The sequence below is a fragment of the Somniosus microcephalus genome, chromosome 6, assembly GCF_052327205.1.
Source record: "Somniosus microcephalus isolate GS21.2 chromosome 6, FLI_Smic_1.0, whole genome shotgun sequence".
Lineage (NCBI taxonomy): Eukaryota > Metazoa > Chordata > Chondrichthyes > Squaliformes > Somniosidae > Somniosus > Somniosus microcephalus.
Window position 1 is genome coordinate 240,972,121 of NC_140992.1, and position 24,826 is coordinate 240,996,946.

General features: G+C 44.0%; 1 protein-coding gene across 2 annotated transcripts in view; it reads right to left on the reverse strand.

Moving 5' to 3' along the window:
- The window catches only part of spire2 (spire-type actin nucleation factor 2), a 99,702-nt gene that overhangs the window by 15,193 nt on the left and 59,683 nt on the right, over positions 1–24,826 (reverse strand). The window contains exons 6-11 of one of the 2 annotated variants that reach the window (XM_085991623.1): positions 18,352–18,438; positions 9,312–9,441; positions 5,622–5,797; positions 3,635–3,848; positions 1,809–1,945; positions 284–421 (exon numbers count right to left, since the gene is read on the reverse strand). In XM_085991623.1, the coding sequence (XP_085847749.1) occupies positions 284–421; positions 1,809–1,945; positions 3,635–3,848; positions 5,622–5,797; positions 9,312–9,441; positions 18,352–18,438 (882 nt within the window). Of the gene's footprint in view, positions 1–283; positions 422–1,808; positions 1,949–3,634; positions 3,849–5,621; positions 5,798–9,311; positions 9,442–18,351; positions 18,439–24,826 lie in introns of both variants that reach the window. The other variant, XM_085991621.1, reaches the window with a different exon arrangement.

The window sequence follows — 24,826 nt, forward strand, 5'->3', positions numbered from 1 at the left end:
GTTAGCTGAGTTTCTAACTAGTACTTACAGCCTCAGGAAACGCTGGCATGCTACCTGGCTCACTTGTGATGGAGATGTGCATCACTGGTTGGCTAAGACAAGACACAAAATTGATGTGCGAAGCTGCAGAGAAGGCCTCCTGCTCCTAAACCACTCGAAATGACGTGGTGACGAATGAATGGTTTGGGAGAATGGTTTGGCAAAAGGGAGAGAGAAAAAAAAAGAGCCAGTGGGGACTGAATAACATCATAACAGAAGTGTGAACAGCGCACAAGACACATACCTTTCCCTTTTTCAAGTTGTTGTAGAGCTCTTTGCTTTGCAGAAACTTTTCCATTTCAGCTTTCACTAAGACTTTCCGAACATTGATAACCTCCTCCACAGTCAGTGCCAGGCTCTCCACTGGGTGCCTGAATTCCTCCTGCAGTGAAAAATATTCCATACTCAGTCTCCCCGCACTAACATAAGAAATAGGAGCAGGAGTAGGCCATTCGGCCCCTCGAGCCTGCTCCGCCATTCAATAAGACCATGGCTGATCTTCTACCTCAACTCCACCTTCCCGCACTATCCCCATATTCCTTGATTCCCTTAATATTCAAAAATCTATTGATCTCTGTCTTGAATATACTCAACGACTGAGCCTCCACAGCCCTCTGGGGTAGAGAATCCCAAAGATTCACCACCCTCAGTGAAGAAATTTCTCCTCATCTCAGTACTAAATGGCTGACCCCTTATTCTGAGACTGTGATCCCTGGTTCTAGACTCCCCAGCCAGGGGAAACATCCTCTAACCTGTCCAGAATTTATAAATAGGAGGATACACCATGGTTTACAGAAACCACTGAGCCATATTGGATGCACAACCCAAGGCCGAAGGGTCTGAAAGCTAGTGGGGCCACGTCACCCAAAAGTTTACTTTTTAAATGAATCACTGAATCCCGTGCTGCTTCTGGTTCACTCATTTTATGGGTTTATTTAAGTTATTTCTAAAATGAGATAAAAGAATGGTTTTATTCGGACAGAACCTCAAATCACACAAGACAGCTGTGTGCTTTCAATACACACTTGCCATACTCCGAGGTAGTGATGTCGCATTTGGCAAGTTCAATATGGAGTTAGGCTGGCAAAACTTAAAAATAAACCACAGAAATCTTCAAACAAATAGACATTGTCGAATAATGCTGAGGATAATATTGGTGAAGGTGTATTAAGCTGCTGCATAATTCACATGATTGTTGATTGTTAGCTAAATGGATGGGTCAAGCACTTGGACGAATGTCTTCTCTATGACAGCCTAGTTTACTACTCTTGCAGGCTGCAAAGGTTTTTTAGCAACAACATCCTCTGGGCCCTGATCTGGCCTTGTTTGTGGATGGACCTCCTCTCTGGTTAGGTCTCTTAAAATGGCAAAGCTATGGAGCACACAGAAGACAGTGATCTTGAAAGACCCCAGCAGATCGGTATTGCAAGATGCCCCCTGATCTGTCCAGGCATCTGTAACACTGCTTCAAGATGCCAATAGTTGACTTCAATAGAAATGAAAAATCGGTAGAAGTGCATAACTGGCGGCTGATCCAATATTGCCCCGTTTACACCATCACCAAAAGTTAAAATTAACCCTCATTATCTCTACAAATCAAACACCACCATTAATAATCAACCAGTACAGACAACAGATCTTAAATATACCAATTGTTCTTGCAGTGAAACAGTTGTAGAGTGAGTGACAATAAGGCAAACATTTCGCACCTTTAAAATGTGAAAATGAGTCAACACAAAGCTTGCCTAGAAGTGAGAACAGGTACTCACCAACCACTGGCGTTTGGAAGAGTTTAACACAGTCTCTGGAATACCCTTCGTAGAATGGCGGTTGTCTCCCCGTACTGAATAAGAACGAGTGCTTTGAGCTGCCTGGGAATCCACAGGCCACACCTCCTTAATCTGTCCTACTGAAAGCATAAATAAAGATCATGTTTGTAGGAACTTAGTACAGTAGAAAGCAAGATCAAAGCCCCTCCCTTTTTTCCAATCAATTTTCTCCTCTCCCCATCTCCTTTGAAGGTGTTGACATATTTGTGGGATATGGTTCCTTGGTTATCCTCTGGTACCTCTCGCACGTGGTCATTCTTCACGTGTAAGCCCAGAGTCAGCAGGCAATTCAATCACAAAGGACTAACCGCCAAGTCCAATCATATCCTCATCCAACGGCCACACACAAGCAGAGTTTGCATGGATAGCAATTAAGGGTGGGAATCCTGGCCGATTTTTTCTTTCCTAAACCAGGGGTCCTGAGGTTTGGATTAGGGAGGAGAAAGCGGAGAATATACTTGAGCTGTATGGCTCAGCTACTCATCCCTTTAACCAACTGAGCAATCAGAGGAAAGAGAATCTACTGAATAGGTGCATCAGAGGTTTTTAATGACCTATTCAGTTGTCACGTAATACTAGGTACAAATATATAGAACCCACACAAAAACGATGTTCTGGCCTCTGAGCTCAATTTTGTGGCCAAATGTTTAAAAAAAATAAAAGTTCACATCATTCACAAGCTGTTGTTCCATTATTCAGATTGAAAGAGATCCAGCTACATTACAACAGTGACTACACTTCAAAAGTATTTAGTTGGCTGTAAAGTGCTTTGGGGCGTCCCGAGGTTGTGAAAGGCGCTACATAAATGCAAGTCTTTCTTTCTTTACATAAATTTACTGATTAATTAGAAGGAAATTTGAAAAGGACAACCTCTGCAAATAAAAAATAACACATATAACCACCCAAAGTAGGATACTCACTGCATCAAATCCCAGTTTCGTGCAGACATACTCTAGCTTATTTTCATGAACTTACAATAAATGAATAAAAGTTTAAAGACAGAATGCCTATAGAGGAGAAAGAAAATCCACCACAAAGGACCAGCTCAAGTCCCAGTCACTTCATTTTTCATTTCCCTAGAACAGCACTGCCCACGAATATGAATCACTTCACCAGGTGCGACGGTTACTCTCTCAGGGCTATGCAGGTGTTGAAATCAAAACTAGAATATTGAAGTTAAAGAACTGTCTGTTGGTGTTGTGAACTTTGAGTGTTTGTGTTGCTCGAGTGCCTGTACAAACCTTTCTATAGTTCTTTTTAAGAACAGCCATTGAACAGAATATAGGTTCTACAGGTATTACAATTATATATCAATGTAAAAGTTTCAATAGAAAAGCAACGCTTCACTTGCTCACAAGTAAAGTCCATTTATTTTTTACAACCCAGTCCCACACTTGTTCTATTCTACTGCCAATGAGTACCGAGGTGCTAAAATTTATTCAATCCTCTCACTCAACTATTTGAGCATTCAGCACTCTACCAGAAAGTCATGAATTTGAGTCCTCAGGCTGGTTGTCCGGAACTTCTGAGTCCTGGTTAGAAGAATTCCATAATATATCAGCCAGGCCACTACACTGAATGTTAAACAGTAACCATGGGGGTGGGAAAGGTCTCAAAAATGGAATAGCTTTATCAGGCACTCACAGAGCAGCAGTCATGGAGAAGCCTGCAGCCCAGAATATGATGTTCTCTCAGTTGAAGGGATTGTTGCGGAATGAGTGAGCAGTCTCGAGGGGGAAAAGGAAGTAGAAATCACATTAACTCACCTTTGTACAGAGACACAGCTCCAGTTACAGTCTCGGCCCCTGAATACAGTCCCGCGTCAGAGCCCTTTGACGAGAGATAAGCAGATTCGGATTGTGACAGGGCTAACTCGCTCTGTAACTGGATGAGATCATGTTCGGAGAACGAGCGATCGCGTTTTAGAGGAACAGGGGAGCTGGTTACCCTTCGCATCTCTCCATTGGGTGACTCTTCCTCCTTTTAAAATAAATAATGCAACACAACTAATGCCTCTGAGTTTGTGCATCACTCCAGTCTGTTCAGGAGCTGCTTCTTATTCTAAACAACATGGAGATCATTAACCCCCATTTGATAAAAAGTTATACTGAAAACAATTGGTCTAGCATGAGCAAAAGTCACACAAATGTTATTATCCTGGTGTCCCAAATCCTGGTGGATTTATTGTTGATCTCTGACACCAGTAGCTTTGTTCTCTTGTACATTTAATCTTACTAAAATAGTCAGTGACCCTTTAGCTTGCTCACAGTCATGGGTAGGATGAAGCTGTCATTTGAAGGTTACACACAGAGAATACATATCTAAAGCCTGGCATGTACAATATTATATGTCAGTGGGACTTATTATTTAACACAAAGCACTTTCATAAATGGTCGTGATAATAAATGCAATAGGGTTCCATAAATGAACAGCAACCTGTTTTAATTCTAAATTAATGCAATTTAGTACAATTTAACCATGTCCCTATGAATTAGGCCCAAATGCTTGACGGTCAATTCCTATTAAGAATAATGAAGATTCCCACCATTTTTTGGAGTAAAGTCCCAATGCCTAATATATTTTAGCCCGGAATTTGCAGTCTGGATGGTAGCAAACTGGCAGCATTCGCAGTCATTCTGCCTTTGAAACTGAACGTAACTTCAGGATACGCCAAATCCCAAAGTTGCGGTCTGTCATTCACAGCTCTGATGCAGGCTGCGCTGTGTCCCCCATCCACACAGATCCTTGTGTGAAGCGTACTTCGGGGCCGGGGGCGAACGCCTTCGCTTCGCCGCTGGCCGCAAATTGCGGGCCGATGATTTCTCAGTAACATGGTGCAAAAAAAAAAGGTAATGGTAACTAGTATTGCTAGAGTACCATACACCTCTCAAAGTTTCACATCGCAATCTTCATTAAACGTTCACCTACATCTGTGCCTGGCAAATCCATTACAAACCAACAAGTCAAAAATGAACAAAAAATGGTGATAGATTAAAGCGGAGGACATTTAATGGTGCAGCCATACTGCAACACAAAAGTAACAACTCTGTAGTCAGGTCCTATTGCAGCCCTCGGTGAAATCAGCTAACTCAGCACAACCTGTGGATACACCCTAGGCCCTTTAGGGTACAGTAGTTTAGTGGATATGTTACTGGGCTAGTAATTCAGAGACATGGACTAGTAATTCAGAGAACATGAATTCAAATCCCACCATGGCAGTTTGAGAATTTGAATTTAGTTTTAAAAAATTCTGAAAATTAAAAACCACCATCAGTTAAAGTGACCATGAAGCTGCCGGATTGTTGGAAAAACCCAACGGGTTCACTAATGTCCTTTAGGGATGGATGTCCTTACCTGGTCTGGTCTATACGTGACTCCAATCCCACAGCAACGTGGTTGACTCTTAATTATCCTCTGAAGTGGACTAGTAAGTCACTAGGGCAACTATGGATGGGCAAGAAATGGCAGCCTTGCCAGAGACATCCATTTCCTGATAATGAAAAGAAAAACCTGCCTGGTCTATATGGCTCAGCTACACACTGCACAGTAACTTAACAGCTGATGAATCTGAATGCTCTCTGTTCTGGGGAAATTCATATAGCAGTCAAGTTTTGCTCTTGCAGTTTATGCTATCTGGAATGTATCTTGATTATAATACAGGCTTTAACTTTCTTCAAAGTTCCATCAGTCTTCACATTGATTAGAAACAGTTCAGTTCTCATTCAGTTTAAGTAGACTAAGTAATATTCCTACCTCTGAAATGCTCATTTCATCCATTTCAGCCAGCGTCGGGGCTTTAAGTAGTACCCTGGGTCTAGGCCGCTGTGTACTTCCCATGGATTCGGGAGTTGAGAGATCAATGCACGAAGTAGACTTTAGCTCATCAGAGCAGGCATGCACAAGGCATGGCAGTGATCCAAATGTCACTTCTACAAAGGCAATGAATTTATAACATGAAGATAAACAATGATTAGCTACTTTAAGCTAGCACAAAGCATTGCTAAGTGTAGGACTGATTTTACATCATTTATTTTGCTCGTTAGAGAAAATAATGTTAAATATGCACTGAATTAATTACAATTTAGAATTTTCTTTTATACCTGGAGCAGGTTTGGTCTATTTAACTTAATAGTAGGACAATTACATTAAGTAGAGATAAGCCACTTTACACCAGGCCTTCGTGAATATGTAGTGGTGATATGTTGTGGACTTGACTGCAGCTGCACATGGACAATAGAGATTTTAAAAACAAGCAAATTCTAACTCAGGCAGAAAAAAATAAGATTTGACTGTTTGATTGAATCCCCCCAAATCCTGATTTAATTCATAAACTTTACTCATTACATCATTGCTTAGGGATAGAAATAATTGAATGGGCACAAACTGGGGCTTGCTATAGGGAATTCATCTCAAGCTGATTGTACTTACCCCAGAAGCTTTAACCAAGCCTCCCTGCTATTCTACAAGGCCATCAACTTAAGGAAGGAGGCATACATTAAGTACATGGACAGCAGGGGAGAGCATGATAAAGGAGAATAGTAAAAAAAACAATTAGGAAGGCAAAGAGGAACTATGAAATTAAATTATCAAGGAACATAAAACAAAATAGTAAAATATTTTACAGGTGCATAAATAAAAAAAAGGAAGGTTGGGATGGGAATAGGGCCACTAAGGGATGGACAGGATAACACCACAGGCAGTGATAGAGAGACGGCAGCAATATTAAATAATTACTTTGCTTCAGTATTTACCAAGGCGATAGAACAAGTGGACATGACATTGGATGATGAGATTAGTAATGAAATAACTGCATTTAAAATAAAAAGGGGAGATATATTAAATAAACTAATCAAACTCAGAGGAAAAAAACCATGGTCTGGACAGATTACATCTGCGCATCTTAAAAGAATCTAGGGAAGAGATAGCAGAGGCATTACTACACATATTTAATAATTCGTTAGAAAAAGATGTAGTACCAGAGGACTGGGGGATAGCTAACATAATACTTATATTTAAGAAGGGAGATAGAACAGTCCAGAAAACTATAGACCAGTCAGCTTAACAGTAAGAAAAATAATGGAATCCCTACTAAAGAAGAAAACAGAAAAACATCTAGAAACCAAAAATATAATAATGAATAATGATTAGTCAGCATGGATTTCAAAAGGGAAAGTCTTGCTTAACCAACCTCATTGAATTTTTTGAAGAGGTAATAGAGAGAGTAGACAAGGGTAATGCAGTAGATGTAATTGATCTAGATTTTCAAAAGGCCTTCGATAAAGGTACCACATAATAGACTAGTGAATAAGGTCAGAGAATGCGGAGTCAGGGGACAGTAACAGAATGGATAGTTAGCTGGCTTCAAGACAGAAAGCAGAGAGTAGGGGTAAAGGGTAGCTATTCACAGTGGCAGAAGGTGGGTAGTGATGTTCCACAAGGATCAGTGCTGGGACCACTGTTGTTCACAATTTATATTAATGATTTGGACTTTGGAATACACAATTTCTAAATTTGTGGATGACACCAAATTTGGGGGGGGGGGGGGGGGAGGGAAGATAGTCAATACTGCGGAGGACTGCAACAAATTACATGAAGACCTTAATAAACTTGCAGAATGGGTATATAAATGGCAAATGAATTTCAACACGGATAAACGTGAGATATTGCATTTCATTAAAAAAAAATAGGGAGGTCACTTATTACTTGGAGGGTGCGAGTCTCGGTGGGGTAGAGGAGCAGAGGGACCTGGGAGTACAAATACACAAATCACTAAAAGTAGCGATACAGGTTAGTAAGGTCATTAAAAAAGCAAACCAAGCATTAGGGTTTCTAGAGGGATAGAATTGAATAGTGAAGTTATGCTAAACACGTATCGAACCTTGGTTAGACCACACTTGGAGTACTGCGTACAATTCTGGTCGCCATATTATAAAAAGGATATAGAGGCACTGGAGAGGGTGCAGAGAAGATTTACAAGGATGATACCAGAAATACGAGGATATACCCTATCAGGAAAGGATGAACAGGTTGGGTCTCTTTTGTCTTGAAAAAAGGCTGAGGGATGACCTAATAGAGGTCTTTAAAATTATGAAAGGTTTTGATAGAATGTTTCCACTTGTGAGGAAAAGCATAACTAGAGGCACCAAGAAATAAAATAGGGAATTCAGAAGAAACCTCTTTACCCAGAGAATGGTGAGAATGTGGAACTCGCTACCACAGGGAGTGGCTGAAGCAAATAGTATAGATGCATTTAAGGGGAGGCTAGACAAGCATATGAGGAAGAAGGAAATAGAGGGTTATGCTGATAGATTTAGATGAGGAAAGACGGGAGGAGGCTCGAGTGGAGCATAACTGTCGGCATGGACTGGTTGGGCCGAATGGCTTGTTTCTGTGCCGTATATTCTATGTAATCCTATATGTAACCAATGTTTGCCAGCACCAGTATAGCTACACAGAGTCTTGAGGATGCAGATACTGAGCTTGAGGAGGTAGCACCAGGTGAATCACAGTGCACAGTTGAGGTGGAACAAGTAACGGTGCCAGAAAAGGAGCAGGAACCTGCTGCTCATATGGCCACATGACTGTCATCAATCACACCTGCACTTTGGGAAATGCAACAAGGATGTGAAATTGGGCAGCTGTGTCATGCTTAGGTGTAAAACATAAGAATAGAATGGTACTAGCCCGGACAGGGAAAGGCTCTGGCTTCACCTTTCCTTACTTCCTGTTGCTACTGAGTGGGAAAGAGATAAAAGTGCTGACTGCTCAACAACACATGAGCCATTTAAAAAAAAATACATCTGTGGGAAAGAAAATGGCCGATACTGCTGATGAATCCTAAACCAACATAGAAGAAGGTGGAATTGGAAAAGTTGAGGGAGGAATTTGACTGCCGCTGGTGGTGTCATCTTTACGGTGGAAGTTGATGGCAGGTGTCCTTGCAGCAGATGTATCAAACCCTGCAGCTGCCTCCCTGCTGAACCAATCCTGTAGAGGCTGTTTCCTTCCATCACTGCCAGGTGGCTGCGATGGCATAATAGTGGGTAAGGACACTCCATCTCTGGTGTCATTTAACCTCCTCAGCATGCTTTCTTTGATAAATCCTCCTTTGGCATGAAATCATATGATCGAGAGGGCTTTGAAAGCAATCCTCATATCTTGCAATAGAATGGCAGGAGTGAAATCAGGATGCACTTTTTCACACAAAGGGTAGTGGAAATGTGGAATTCTCTTCCCCAAAATTCTGTGGATGCTGGGTCAATTGAAATTTCTAAGACTGAGATCGAAAGATTTTTATTAGGTAAGGGTATCATGGAATATGGATCAAAGTCAGGTAAATGAAGTTGAGGTACAGATCAGCCATGATCTAACTAAATGGCGGAACAGGCTCAAGGGGCTTAATGGCTTACTCCTGTAACCTTTAAGGTGACAAGTATAACTCACCTTTGTTCTTGTTTCTACCAGCTGTCTGCACCGGTCGAAGCTTTCTTTCCGACGACTTGATCTCTTCCAGAATTCGCTCATGTAGACTGCGTGGCTTCTGAGGCTTAGGCCGAAGATACCTTTCAGAGACCTGAGAACAATTAGTCAGAAGCATTTATTTCATCCAGAAGTGCACTGGTTAAAGCAGAGTAATTACAAGAAAAATAACGTGAAATTTGAGTAATATACAAGATTCTAATCTACAATTTGTATGTAATTTTCAAATCTCATGGGGCGATTCAAAATCTCACATCTAACACGCTGACCTTGATTTTTCTCAGGAGATGACGAACATATGGATTTAATAAAAAGTTTAAAATTACAGGTTGCTTGCTATCGCACATGTACATCCAGCTGAGATGACATGTCAGTGTAGGCTGCAGGCTTCTCCACCGTCTGTGTTCCACTTACCTGACCTGTGTGAGTGAGGAGCATTACTAACACTGCCTCGCTCCCTCCAAGCCAGGTTATGTTATCTGCAGAGTGGCAGGTTTCAATTTCCTTCAAATCTCAGAGTGCCATCATGCAGACACATGCAAGTATGTGCTGTATCTTGTGTTGAACCTACGTGCCTGTGCACACTCAATGGAGATTTGAAAGAAACTGGAGCACCCCAGCGTGCAGAGCCTGCACAATCCTGCCGAGCATGTACTTAGCAGCAGAAGTCCACTAGCCCAAGAAGTTGGGTCTATCTTGGTAAATAGTTACAAGGCGGTTGATTCTGAGGCTCTATGTTGGCTCCAGCCATTGTACTGCAGCAGACACAATGTGGGCCACTTGTATGGGTTGGTCAAATGGAAACAAAATGACTGAAAAGTGAGATTAGGGACTAGAATTCTAGCGCCAAACTTACTGTTAATGACAAATTCATCATATAACAAGCACATGACAACAATTATTTAGCTAACTTAAACCTCCTCCCTCTAATCTTGCTTCTGTGCAGTACTCCAGAAAGCAATTTGTCAGATACAAACTCCCTCAAAAAAGCCAAGGTAAGGTGAACAGGATGCAGCTATGAAACCCAAGTTAGTGACCGCTACGTAAAAAACATTAAGCTACCAGACTACTTCTCATAGTATGCTTTTCTATTACTAAAGGCTGTTTGAATGGAACCTTTCTGCTGAGACAATAGGATTAAATTATGCAGGCAACAGCATTTAGATGCCCACAATATTTAACATTTAAACTGCCAGCAGATCCAAGGAAATGACTATCTGTAGGCTGGACAGAATCTCAAGCACAGTAATGCTGAAACAAACACAATGCTACACTAATAAAGCCACACAAATTTCAGGAGCAGCTTTATTGTTGGAACATTTACACTAAACTATAAAAACACAATTCTAATTAAAAACAATAACTTAAAATATGTATATATTGCTTGTCTATGCTCGTCTTCCTTTCCCCAATTCTCCTATTTCCGTTAACTTTAATTTGAATCTTTTTTCCCCCCCCAATAGAATTTTTTCTACCTATTTTATCATTTCCTCCCCTTGTTGATTTCAGAGGTGGAAGAACTTTTAACAAAATAGGCTAAAATAGGCTTTAGAGGCAGATGTTTTTCAGCCATTCAAATGACAAAGTAAAGATCGGCTCAATCTTGTCTGTGTTGTGACCAGATCATATTTTGTTTTAATTTAATATTCCTATCCCAACCGACTCCTAACCATCCTTTAAAACTTGCTTGGGAATATCTTGACACAATTAAGGACACCGCCAGGAGACAGATGGCACCTCGCATTGCAGTGTTTGATTTGGGATTCTGATATTAGCTGGTCAGTTCAATTCACATTTTCAAGAGCCCACTACTGGATTGCTGTGGGGCCGAACTGAGTGTCGTAATTCTAACACACTTTTGACTATGTGTCCAGATTTTAAACAGGCCTCCAAGTCAGAAGAATGTGGGTTCAAGTCCCACTCCAGGGACTTGAGCATCAAAATCTAGGCTGGCACTTCAGTGCAGTGCTGAGGGAGTGCTGCACTGTCAGAGGTGCCGTCTTTCAGATGAGACATTAATCCGTCTGCTCTCTCAGGTGGATGTAAAAGATCCCATGGCACTATTTCAAGGAAAAGCAGGGAAGTTATCCCCGGTGTCCTGGCCAATATTTATCCCTCAATCAACATAACAAAAACAGATTATCTAGTCATCATCACATTGCTGTTTGTGGGAGCTTGCTGTGCGCAAATTGTCTGCCACGTTTCCTACATTACAACAGTGACGACACTTCAAAAGTACTTCATTGGCTGTAAAGCGCTTTGAGACGTCCGGTGGTCATGAAAGGTGCTATATAAATGCACCTTTCTTTTTCTGAGGTGAAACTGGTGATTAATTTAGAAACAAAATCGCAAGGCATATCTTCAATGTAATATTCCTTAATACTTTGAAGGGCTGATTGCATCAGCATACATGTATTGTCGCAGGAATTAGAGACTATTTCAAGGCCAGTCCACCTGCAATACTCTAGTATAGTACACACACGTGTGTGTGTCCATGTGTGGTACTGTTCAGTACAATACCGATACTACATCATCGACTGATAGCTGCACAGCACATACCCACTTTAAATCTGATTGCTAACAAAATTACAAATACACTCCCCAACTCTAAAAAACCACCATAGACCTAGAACCATAGTTAAATCATTTAAATTAATTATTTGGTTAAATTAAAATATTCAATTCCCTTGTCAAAGGTTACAGCTCAGCATTTCCAAATCAAAACCAGTGCACTTTGTTTTTAGGTGCCATGAAAACATCTTTTAAAAAACTTTTCCTCGCTCCTTTCCTGAAGGTGCAAACACTGTGCTAAGTGCTGTGCATAGCCCCCATATTCTGCTCAGTACCAGTGTGTGCAGGGCAGAGATTACAGGTGTTGCATTCAACAGACTGCAAACATACAAAAGTCTTACTTGGAGAGATAATGCACCTTGAATTTGCTGATGCAGAAAAAAGAAAGCCACAACCATCATCAGAAAACCAAACGGACACAGATATACAGCGCAGCAGATTTAACCTTAGTTTCTGTTTGTACAGATACTGAATTTGAGGACAATGCATATATTAGTACAGACTTGTCCCAGACAAGACATCTGCAGTTCTGTCAAGTGTCAAGAGGGTGCTTGACTTCATTAAAAAGAGTGGATACTGGACAAGAGATTTTACTGGTGCTGATATAGATATTGTATGAAAGAGTGGAGCATGGTTTTAGAATGATGTACTGTGCAGCAGAGAAAATAAGTTATTAACTGTAACAATTGGATAAATAAAACACACACTGAGCCACACATGCAGTTGCCTCTCTCTCTAATTATGGGAAGAGAACACTTACTTAGCTGACATATCAGATCGTTTCATCTCCGGCTAATTACCATGGCAATGAACAAGGATCAGTATCCAGGATTCGTACAAATATTAATCAATGCTCGTGGTGCCTGGCATTCAGAGACTGACTTGGATAAGATATCTGAGGAGCTCTTTTCCAAGTGAGACATGTAATATTGCATCTTAGCAGTGGGCTGATTTGGACAGGCACAAATGGATGCCATCAGGGAGCAGATGTTGCAAAAGATGTTTTATACATTGTTCTTTGTCTGCTTCTCTCCCCTCCCCACCAAAGTACTTTAAGTTGAGTGTGCTTCCTCCCAGAGTGCTGTTCCCTTTAAAAACCAAACTAAAATAGATTGGCACAGATTTTGTGGTAAAAATAACGGTGAGGCTTTCAGCACTCACTGTTATTAAGCAGTAAAAAGGACAGCAACATCCGGCGGCTGCACATGCAGAGTTAAACGCAGAAATCAGAAAGTAGCTGTCCGAGGTACCCTGCTCCTCCAGACATGGCGCTACAACACTACCTCGCCGACAGTTGCAGTACTAACCCACTAGATACCCATTAAACTCGCCAAAAAAAGGCAGGGCTTGTCCATTCAAGTGTAATTGAGTTTTTAATGGCGTAATAAGTCTTAATTACTGATAAACAACCTCTCTGGCACTGAAAATTAACTTTTAAAATCGTGGAGTCTCATTCGTTCAGCTTTTGATTATTGTAGGAGATTTTTAAAAAGTTTTTTTTCTTTCGGTCTGTTTTATCTCTGTCTCCTTTAATCCCATCTTTCTTTCCCTCTTCTGTACATGATTTGGCATTGAATTCAATATTCTAACCTCCTGGTTTAGTCACTGCGTGTCTCAGTAAGGATTCTTCAATCTGGTTGGTTAAGGAGACACACCATTGATTGCCATGTTCACACAGGTCCCAGGTCCCCCGTAGAGGGCACCACGCTGTTTTGACTCTCTAATAACTGCAAGTATAAGTGCAAAAGCCCACAGAAAGTCTGTGGGCAAGTGTAAATGCAATGAACGGCCTGCACAGTTTGTTTGCCGCTGACTGCAAAATCCAGGCCATTGCAAACAGAAAACAAGATGGATTTATAGCAAACGGTAGCAAGGCCTCAGGACAGTGCTTTAGTTGTGGTGCATGTGCTGTCTGAGCACACAGTTAAGTTTTTCCTAAAACATAGGCCTAGAAATTCAGTATAGCCATGTTTGGGGCGCTACAGCCGGGCGTTCGCTAAATTTTGCGCCCGGCGCAACTTAACGCCACCTTCGCCGATATTCAGTTGCATCGCCCCAAGAGGTTGCTGCTGCGCTAAAGCAGGCGATGCACAACTATCATAAGGCGCTAAGCCGGCGAGCCAGGGCGCTACCACCGAGGGCAGGCGCAGCGCAGGTGCGGTGAGTTGCTGATTGAAGGCAGACACGCTGGCGCCGGTCAGCTCTTAAAGGGGGAGGGTGGATTTGTTTGGCTGCCATGCCCTGCACACTGCAGCCCTGAATCAAGGCCTGAACATAGCTGCTTCAACAGGTCAACGCCCACGACTATGGAGAAGGCTAGGGAGTGAGCGCAGCGCTTCAACGAGGGTGCCCCGAAGGTACTGGTTGGCGCAGTGGAGCGCAGGCGCCTTGTCCTCTTCCCTGATAGTGGCAGGAGGCCGCTGCCTAGCGAGTATCGAAAAGCCTGGAGGGAGGTGGCAAACAGGGTGACCTCCAACAGCATGGTTGGCAGGACTCCTGTGCAATGCAGAAAAAGGTTCAACGACCTCACTCGGGTTGTCAGGGTGAGTACCCTTTCCATTATCCTCCTCATCCCTGCATATGCACCTCACTTTATGGCCAAAGGGACCTGAAAGCCCTAATGCCCAGCCCTCATCCAGCAGCTATGGGACTGTCATGAAAAGCACTTGCACATTCAGGACTTTACACACTGTCATGGCTATTCCACCATGGGAGGCAGTTCAGGCAAGATGAGGGCGTCACACCGTCAGGGCTATTCCACCATGGGAGGCAGTGCAGGCAAGATCAGAGCTTGACACTGTACTTAGAGGCCGTCCTTTCTCTTGCAGGGCAAGCTGGCTCACAACCGAAGGCAGCAGCGACAGACCGGGGGAGGCCGTCCTGACCTCAAACAGCTCAGCGACCTGGAGCAGCGTGTGGAGCGCATTATGGCAGGCCGGCTGATTGGCCCCGTCGCCAGTGGAGATGCCGACCCTTTTCTGGGCCCCAATGGTAAGGGCATCACCTTTTTGACCTCTCTCTTTCCACTTGCGCCTCACACCAGCATCCTTTGCCACTATCGAACCAATGCAGTGCATAGCAGCACTCATGCCTTCCTCGCTGCCGCCCTGTCCTCACTCTAAAGCAACTCTTGTGCCTCCCTGCTTTCAGATGGTGAATCGCCAGTTGAGGAGGCGGGCCCTCAAGCTGCCACTGTGTCCGATTCGGAAATCGAGGAGGAGGAAGAGGAAGCCGGCCCATCAGTGACACCCTCAGCCGAGGCAGCCCATGGCCATGATGGGGACACGTTTTCCCTGGAGGGGAGCAGGGGGGAAGGGTCCGAGGCTGGTGTGATGCAGACACAGACCAAGGCCACACGGGCACTAACTGCTGCCACCCTCGCTGGATCGGCCAGGCATCGACGGGGCCCTCTCCGCGCCGCAGCAGCCCAGCAGTCTGTGCTTCAGCAGATTGCTGCGCATGCTACAGTGCTGGCCCGTGCGAGTGCCAGTGTATCAGCCGACCAGGGAGTGCCTGTGCTCTGTCAGGTTGGCAGCATTCCTGCAGCCAACACTGTCACTCCTCCACTGCAGCTGCCAGCACCCGTAGGACAGACTGCTGCCGCCCAAGCAGAGTTGGAGCAGTCAGCCCCTCCAGGCCCAGAGCTGGTCCAGGCCGACCCCCAAGAGCATCTGCTGTCTCACCATCCGACCCTCAGCAGCCTTCCCCCAGCCTTGCTGCAGCCACTGGGGTCCCATTGAGGAGGAGCTGCAGGGCGGGAAGGGGCCACTCGCGGAAGCGAGACGGATCACCCTCGCAGGGGAAAAAGTAGAAGGTGTGGCCAAATGATTTTTTTATATATGAGGCCGTGAGGGTTTTTTTTATATATGAAGGCCGAGACTGCTGTGTTCTTTTAAATATGAAGGCCGAGACTGTTGTGTTTGTTTTTTATAAAGGCCGAGGATCATGGTCATTTTTGTTTAACTGCTTTTTGCATTTTCTGAAGGTTGCGAGAGCCAGTTATGTCTCTAACTGTTTTTTGGGGGGTTTCTCTGAATTAGTTTGTCATGCGGGAAGGGCACAGAGTTTGCACAGCAAAAAATTTTCTTAAATCGCATTGTCCATGTTTGCTTTTGGAAGTATTTGTTGCCTTGACCGGCTGAGGGCTTGCGGAGCGGCTACATTCATCTTCTTTCATTGGCACAAGCCATTCCCTGAGAGGGGGCCTAGAACCGAGTTGCAATAAGCCGCCGACGGACAGCCCTTGCACTTTGTGCCTCCCTCCTGTGTTGGTGCTCCTCCTCCTCCTCCTCTGGTGGTCCTCCAATGTCTGCTGGCAGTGGCTGAGTCCTGCAGACAGCCAGGCTGTGCAGTATGCAGCACACTACAACGAAATGGGAGACTCGCTCAGGCGCGTACTGTAGGGCTCCCCCGGAACGATCCAGACAGCGGAACCGTTGCTTGAGCACGCCGATTGTGAGCTCAGTGATGTTCCTGGTTGCTTGATGGCTGTCATTGTATCGCTCTTCAGCAGGGGTGCTGGGCGCACGGAGCGGGGTCATCAGCCAGGTGCACAAAGGATAGCCTTTGTCCCCGAGAAGCCATCCCCGTGGGTGAGCCTGGGCTTCGAAAATGTCTGCCACAGAAGTCTGGCGCAGGATGAAGGCATCGTGGCTGCTGCCTGGAAAGTGGGCATTGACAGCTAGTATGAGCTGCCTGTGGTCACACACCAACTGCACGTTGAGCGAATGGTAGCCCTTCCGGTTGTGGTAATCCTCGGTATTCTGTAGAGATGCCCGCAAAGCCACATGCGTGCAGTCAATGGTGCCCTGCACCATGGGGAAGCCCGCTAATGCTGCAAATCCCATTGCACGCTCTTGCTGCTTGTCCACGGTCATGGGGAAGGAGATGAACTGACGTCTCCTTCTGAAAAGGGCATTGGTCACCTGGCAGATGCAGCAATGTACCGCGAACTGGGAGATGTTGGCAATGTCCCCAGTAGCGGATTGGAAGGAGCCGGTGGCATAGAAGTTGAGAGCCACGGCCACCTTCACTGCCATCGAAAGAGACGTCCTGCTCCTCAGCTGTGGCTGCAGATCTCTGTGAAGCAGGTGGCAGATCTCAGTGACCACCTCCCTTCTGAATCGCAGCCTCCGAACACACTGCTCCTCAGACATGTTCAGGTATGACAACTGCTGGCGGTATACCCTGGGTGGGTAAGGCCTCCTGTGCCGACGCCTGTTGGCCCTTCTCCATCTGGCCATGACTGGCACTCTCTCACGGCGTCTCTGAGCCCTTTGAATGCAATGCAGTAAGCCAACGTTTCCACCCATTGCAGCCCCCATTATATGTTTCGAATCAAGGCTATGGCACTGAAAGTTAAATCCAAGTGCAAAGCTCTGGCCTGAAGCCAGAAGTACCTGTGCGAGCGTTGAGTCAAACCAGAAAGCTCTCTCCCTTTGTTTCTCTCCAAATATCCGTCTCTCACAAAGGAGTGGAACAAAATGGCTGCCACTTATACTGCAGGAGGAGTCCCCTTTAATTAGCGCCCCCCGCAGCGACTGGAAACCGTTCCCCTCTATCAGTCGCTGGGGGCGCCAGGCGCACATAAGGGCGGCGCCACTAAAGTTCCGGTTCGGGGCGCACCAAGGGCATTGCACCATGAAATGACGTCAGGATCTGCGCGCGCAGCTGAGCGGGCGCTGCGGTTTTGCGCCGCCGCTAAATCTTGAGTGAAGTTCGCGAGAGGCGCAGATCGCGCCGCGCCCGGGCGCTAGCCGCTTAGCGCCCCACTTCTCCTCCTCCTAAGGCGCTAGCGGCTGGCGCTAACAACTGAATTTCTAGGCCATAGTATCTTATATTTTTCTGCAGTAGAATTCTTTTAAATATCAAAGCTTCAAAATATGAAATACATGGACGGTAAAGGTCTAAAACTACCGTCAAATCTTATCCTAGTAGATGAGCTATTATGCATGTGATCAGCCTGAGTTGCAGATACACGGATACTGATAGGGGAATTGTAGTGCATTGCTGGATACTTAATTGACACCTCATTGACAATTACTTGCATTTAAAGATGACATCTGTTCAGACATGGATTAACTACCAGATATTCTGGTGGGGAAAAAAGCCAATACTTCGATAACATTCAGATTGGGATGATTAACCAATTATATAAAAAAGAAACTCTTACCTAAACTTACGATGTCCTAAGAAGGCCTAGCCAATCACCTGGTAACAACACAGGAAGCAGTAAGCTAGAGAAAACAGAAGTAGAAAGCAGGTGGAAAACCGAAAGTGATGTGGGAGAGCCAGCTCACAGGTCCTCGCTAACAGCAATCAGAGGGGACGAAAAAATAAATGTGATGAAGAAACAAAATCCATGGGGAAAAAAAACCACAAACTGAAATGTCTGATGGAAATAGAAAAGCTTGGGAGTAAGAGAAGCTCTTACCGGCTTTAAAGGTGGCCGTGATCTTATAAACTCAAGAATGAGTTCATGAGCGTTTTTCTTCACACATAGTGGGATGTCACCATCAACCTGCAAGCAGAAATGCAATTCTCCTCGTGTTAATCAAACACCAAGACTACCAATTATCTTCAAGGCAAAAATATCACAAATAAAAGGCACTGAAAAAAAACAACAATGCTGGCTGTTCTTTAGCAATCTTGCACAGTCGCTCAATTCTTCTTTTCAGTACTATAACAACAATAAGACAGTAAGAACCATGCCCACAGCATGCGTCACCTTCAGGAGAAGGTAAGAGAAAAGGGGAGCCGTTTATTTTAACATTGTGACTGGATTCATGTCATACTCTGCAGTGTTAATCTATACTTCACCTATTTGCTTTGAATAGACCACGGCATACAAAAATGGGGAAAGTATTGCACAATTACTATACATCCTCAAATTGCACAGATGCTTTTCAAATTTCAGACTCATTGGAGAGAGTAAATCGATTTATTGTGTGTATAAAATCCCATATTGCGTTACATGAAAACAGTATATAACCTCTCTCCAGGATCTGTTCCCTTTGAACTGAAGCACATTATAATGGTGAGTCTACAGAATTAATGTCCAATAATCTTAAAAGTAAATACATACTGAAACAAGAGCTGAATCAGTATCCATTCCCTCTGCACTGTACCCATTCTAGAAACCATGCAGATGTAGAGAAATATTGTTCATCAAACTAAATTGAACTGAGAACACATATTCACTAAATATATTTGCATCTTTTATTTTGGTTACTCTAAACTATTTTACCAATCATTTATAAAGTATCGACATTTGTGATCATCTACAGTAAATGTATCTGTCCACACATATCAAACCTCCAAAGATGCTTTGCTTAACAGAGGTAACTTGAAGTCTCCCAGCCCAGCCGCACAGAGGAAAATGCAAACACACACACAGAAATAACCACAGAAAATGAAGAACAATTGAAGACTAACTAAAAGACAGAAGTATGTTATTTAAATTTGTTTTTAACAAACTGAAAAGTAAACATACTACATGTAGTACATTCACTGCTGACATCTTCAATTTTATTACATATTGGCCCGGATTTTGCAGTCAACGGCAAAGGGACTGCACTCGCCGCTGACCTCGAAGAAAGCTGCCCTCGAAGAAAGCGGCCCTCGAAGATGTAGCGGGCTCTGTGGCGTCGATTTCCCCTACTACAACGTGACTTTATGTGGCGCCAAACAGTAAAGTCATCAATCAGAATGAAGAATTCTCACCGACAGCAAACCAGGAAGTAAAAAACCACTGATTATCATTACTTTATAATCATTTTACAGAAAGTGAAATAAAGATTGGGACATATACATGGGATTAAGGTAGAAGCTGAAATATCATAAACCTTAAAAATTAAAATTAAAATGAAATTTTATTTAAAAAAATCTATGGAATTTTTATCATGGAATGGAGGGAATGATACTTCATACTTATAAAATTAGTTTTTCAGGGCCAGAGAGGTTGTTCAGCAGTGATTATGACTTAGTATGCTGTTAAAAACAAAGTTATATCTCATTCAACAATGCTTAACTTTTTCAAATGTTTTTATAGCAAGAATTGTAGTGTCCGTGTGTAGATAAAGACACTGAAGACAGGAGTTGGTTCATAGGTATTTACTAAGCAAGTCTGGGGGGGGGTTTCTAAAGGATATACACAATACACAGGCTTATATAGCCCAAGTGGCAATTACCGGCATTACGCACACCTGGGGCTCTTAAAGGCACATACACCATAATTGCTCTTAAAGGCACATACACCACAGTTCCTCCCCTTCTAGCTAACTAGTACATCATATTTTAAGTAATTATTAATTACATGTTATATGCAAAATAATATACATTGCTGTGTTAATTAATTATAAGTTAGTCTCTCAGGAGGCTTCCTGACTCGGTCCGGATAACGCCTCGGGGGTGTAGTAGTTTCTGGTGGTGTAGTAGGTTCTTCTGGCAAGGCTGATTCGGCTTGAAGGCCAGTGTCGGGTTCATCGGGCTCCAGTATCACCGGATCGGAGGTAGATATGGGTATCTCTACTTCATCGTTAGATGTATAGAGTGGTGGTGTAGATTGTCCCTTTTCGGATGACTTGATGATTTGGTCAGCATGGCGCCTTATTATGCTTTCTCCGATGTCCACGGTATACATCAGTGGTCCTAATCGTGTGCAGATAGTTCCAGGCTGCCATTTCTCGGTACGGTAGTCCCGGGCCAAAACTGGTTGGCCTATCTGGAAGGCCCTAGTTGGCCTTTCATTCATGCCCTGAAACTGCCGGTTCTCCACGTCCCTTCGGATGTTGGGCTTGACCAAATCCAGCCGGCATCTTAGGTTTCTATTGTAGAACATCATGGCGGGAGTTTGGTTAGTAACCATATGCGTTGCATTCCTATATGCAAATAAGAAGTTATCCACCTTGTGCTGAAGTTTTATGTCTTCATTACCCATGGCCTTGATGGCCTTCTTGAAGGTCTGGACAAACCTTTCAGCCAATCCATTGGTGGCGGGATGGTATGGGGCGGACGTGTAGTGCTTTACCCCATTGTTCTTTAAGAACTTTCTGAATTCTTCGGACACAAATTGCGGTCCATTATCAGAACATATCTGCTCCGGCAGCCCATTCCTGGCAAATATGGTCCTTAATACTGTGATGGTTTTTTCCGTGGTGGTGGAGGACATCTTTATTACCTCCGGCCACTTGGAGTGTGCATCAACTGCGATTAAGAACATTGAGTCCATAAATGGACCAGCAAAGTCGATGTGCACCCTTTGCCAGGGAGATGAGGGCCACTCCCATGGATGTAGAGGGGCCTGTGGCGGAGCATTTTGGACCTTCTGGCATCCTAGGCAGCTCTTGGTCATGTCTTCGATGTCTCCATCGATACCTGGCCACCATACAAACGCCCTAGCTAGGTTCTTCATTTTCACTCCACCCAGATGCCCCTCGTGAAGCTCCTTTAGCACTTTATCCTGGAGTTTGGGTGGAATCACCACTCTGGATCCACACATCAAGGTTCCTCGGCACACTGACAGCTGTTCTCTTCTTTGCGAGAATGCTGGCAACAGTGGTTCGCCATGTGCTGGCCATCCCTTCACTGTTAAATCGTAGACCCGTGAGAGAGTAGGGTCATTTCTTGTCTCCCTTTCAATGGCAGAATTTGTCACCGGTAGACATTCCACTATGGTAGAGTGGAATATCTCTACTGGGTCTACTGTAGGTGCCTCTTCTATCGTTGGCAACGGTAGGCGTGATAAACCGTCAGCATTCCCATGCTGTTTTGACCCTTTGTATTCAATGTTGTATTGGTGTGCCCCTAGAAAAAGGGACCACCTCTGTAGTCTTTGTGCCGTCATAATGGGGACACCTTTTTTAGGGTTGAATATGGAGATGAGGGGTTGATGGTCAGTAAGCAAGGTAAATTTTTGTCCGTGTAGGTAATGGTTGAATTTCTTCACTCCCCATACCAGGCTGAGTGCTTCCCTGTCTATCTGGGCATAGTTACGCTCAGCTGAGTTCAACGAGCGTGACGCAAAAGCTATCGGCCGTTCCGAGCCATCAGGGAATCTATGGGACAATACCGCTCCTATGCCGTAAGGGGATGCATCGCACGCCAGTCTGATTGGTAGTGATGGGTTGTAATGAGCCAAAATTTTCTCGGATGTGATTAAGTCTTTACATTTATGGAAGGCACGTTTACAGTCTTCGTTCCATTTCCAAATCACTCCTGTCTGTAGAAGATCATTAAGAGGGTGTAGAATAGTTGATAAGTTCGGTTAAAAATTTATGATAGTAATTTATTAATCCCAGGAATGACCTTAATTGTGAAACATTTTCAGGTGCTGGGGCTTTTATAACTGCTTCAATTTTTTCAGGTGACTTATGCAACCCTTCCTTATTAATTATGTGGCCACAATATGATATCTGATTTTGGAAAAATTCGCACTTGGGGCGATTTGCTCGTAGGCCCCGTTCTTTCAGCCTAGTGAGCACCTGCTCTAAATTGGCAAGGTGCTCGTTGTCGTTTTCTCCTGTTATAAGGATGTCGTCTAGGTAGCATTGAGTCCCCGGAATCCCTTGCAGGACTTGCTCCATAGCTCTTTGCCAGATAGCTGGGGCTGATGCTATTCCAAAAACCAGTCGATTGTACTGGTACAGGCCTTTGTGTGTGTTTATTGTGAGATACTTTTTAGAGGTCTCCTCAACCTCCATCTGTAGATATGCCTGTGCCAAGTCAATTTTTGTGAAACGTTTCCCTCCGGATAGTGAGGCAAAAATATCTTCTATCCTCGGAAGAGGATACTGTACCGTGTGAAGGACCGGGTTTACAGTCACCTTAAAGTCCCCACAGATGCGAATTTTTTTCTGTTCCTCAGAGTTATTTTTCAATGTTTTCTTCATGACTGGAACGATGGGTGTTGGCCATTCGCTCCAATCTATTTTGGATAATACGCCTGCCTTTTCCAAATTCTTCAGCTCTGCCTCGACTGCTGGACGTATTGCGTATGGCACCGGTCTTGCCTTAAAATTTTTTGGAATTGCTGTATCTTCCACTTTTATTGAGGCGGTGATGCCTTTCAAGGTTCCTAGTTTCTCTTGAAACACTTCTTTGGCGTTGGCCAAGATGTCTTTTAATCGTTCAGGTATGATGTCATCATTGTTTTTTTCCTTACTGGTCACCGTCAGTGCCTGAATGGAGTGCCAGTCTAAACGTATCTTCCTTATCCATTCACGTCCCAACAACGGTGGACCACCATCTTGTAGAATGTATAAATACAACTTTTGTATTTCTTTGCCGTTGTATACCACAGGCACCCTTATTTTTCCTTTGGGGTAGACTTTCTGCCCCATATATGTTTTTAAGATAATGGATGTGTCTTTTAGAGGTATATGCGAAAATAGCCTCTCGTAATCTCGTCGATTTATTACGGTTAGAGCTGGTCCTGTATCTAGCTCCATTTTAACTGGGGACCCTGCTATTGTGAGGGTAACCCAAATGGTTTGGTAATCCTCTTTGGCAAGTACATTATGTAATTTGAGACAGCTTAGTCTCTTGTTTCCGGAGTCGCTATCGCTATTCTGGTCTTCGGAGCTATTGTCCGTCATCATTTGTACCTTCCTGTACTTTTCTTTATTGATTTTTTGTTTTCTGTCAGTGGATTTATTTTGTCCAGATTGGCATACCCGTGCAATGTGTCCAATCTTACCACATTGCCTGCATGCTTTGCCCTTGAACCAGCAGTCCCTCTGGTTATGGGTGGATCTGCCGCAGCGATAACATCTTCTGAACTCCTGTGTCATTTTATGGGTGCCGAAGTCCTGTGTCTCTTGTTGTATCTCTGCAGCTCCTTTTGCTGCTGCTTCGTATGATACAGCCATACTGAAAGCTTTGTCCAATGTTAAATCTTTTTCAGAAAGCAGTCTTTTTTGTGTTCCTTCACTTAAGAGACCGCAAACAAATTTGTCTCGAAGATAATCCGACAGTCCTGCTCCGAATTGGCAGTACTTTGATAGCTTTCTTAATTCGGTTAGGTAATCAGCGTTACTTTCATTCTTGTGTTGATTTCTCTTGAAGAACTTGAATCGTTCCGCTATCAGCAGCGGTGTTGGGTTTAAATGCTCCTGCAGGGTATCAACAATTTCTTTAAAAGTCTTGTCCTTTGGTTTGGCTGGAGTGATTAAATTTCGTAACAGCCCGTATGTCTTCGCGCCCATTAAGTTCAGAAGTACTGAAGCTTTTTTTTTCATCTGTTATTCCATTTGCAGTGCAATAAACCTCTACTCTTTCCACGTATGTGGTCCAATTTTCTATTTCACCATCAAAAGCCTCAATATTACCAGATTTAGGCATTTCAGAAAAGATATGGCGCTTCCCGCGCTTTTTTTTTTTCTCTCTCTCTATAGCAACGATATGGCGCTTCCCGCGCTTTCCCGCCGCTGCTACCGATAACAACGCTGTTTTACTGTGGTTTCCGTTTATTCACTGTTGGAGACTCGTTCCCGACGGAGGTCTAAACGCTGACCTGCTTGCCGCGCCGGCCATCTCTCGAGTGCACCCTCCCAGTCCGTTATTGCTTGCCTCCGATTTCGCTGCCTGTCTCAGCTGTAGAGCCCGCCGCTGGAGCTCCAGCCTGACGCCCAGGAAGGATTAGCGCAGCACCTGTCACCAGCTTGGCCAGCTGGTGAAACCACAGTTTCTCTTACTTCCTTGAGTCTTCTGGACGCTGGAGGAATCGATGTCCTTGAGGTGCTGCCGAATTGCAGGTAAGTCCGTTTCCACTTCGTCGCCACTGTAGTGTCCGTGTGTAGATAAAGACACTGAAGACAGGAGTTGGTTCATAGGTATTTACTAAGCAAGTCTGGGGGGGGGGTTTCTAAAGGATATACACAATACACAGGCTTATATAGCCCAAGTGGCAA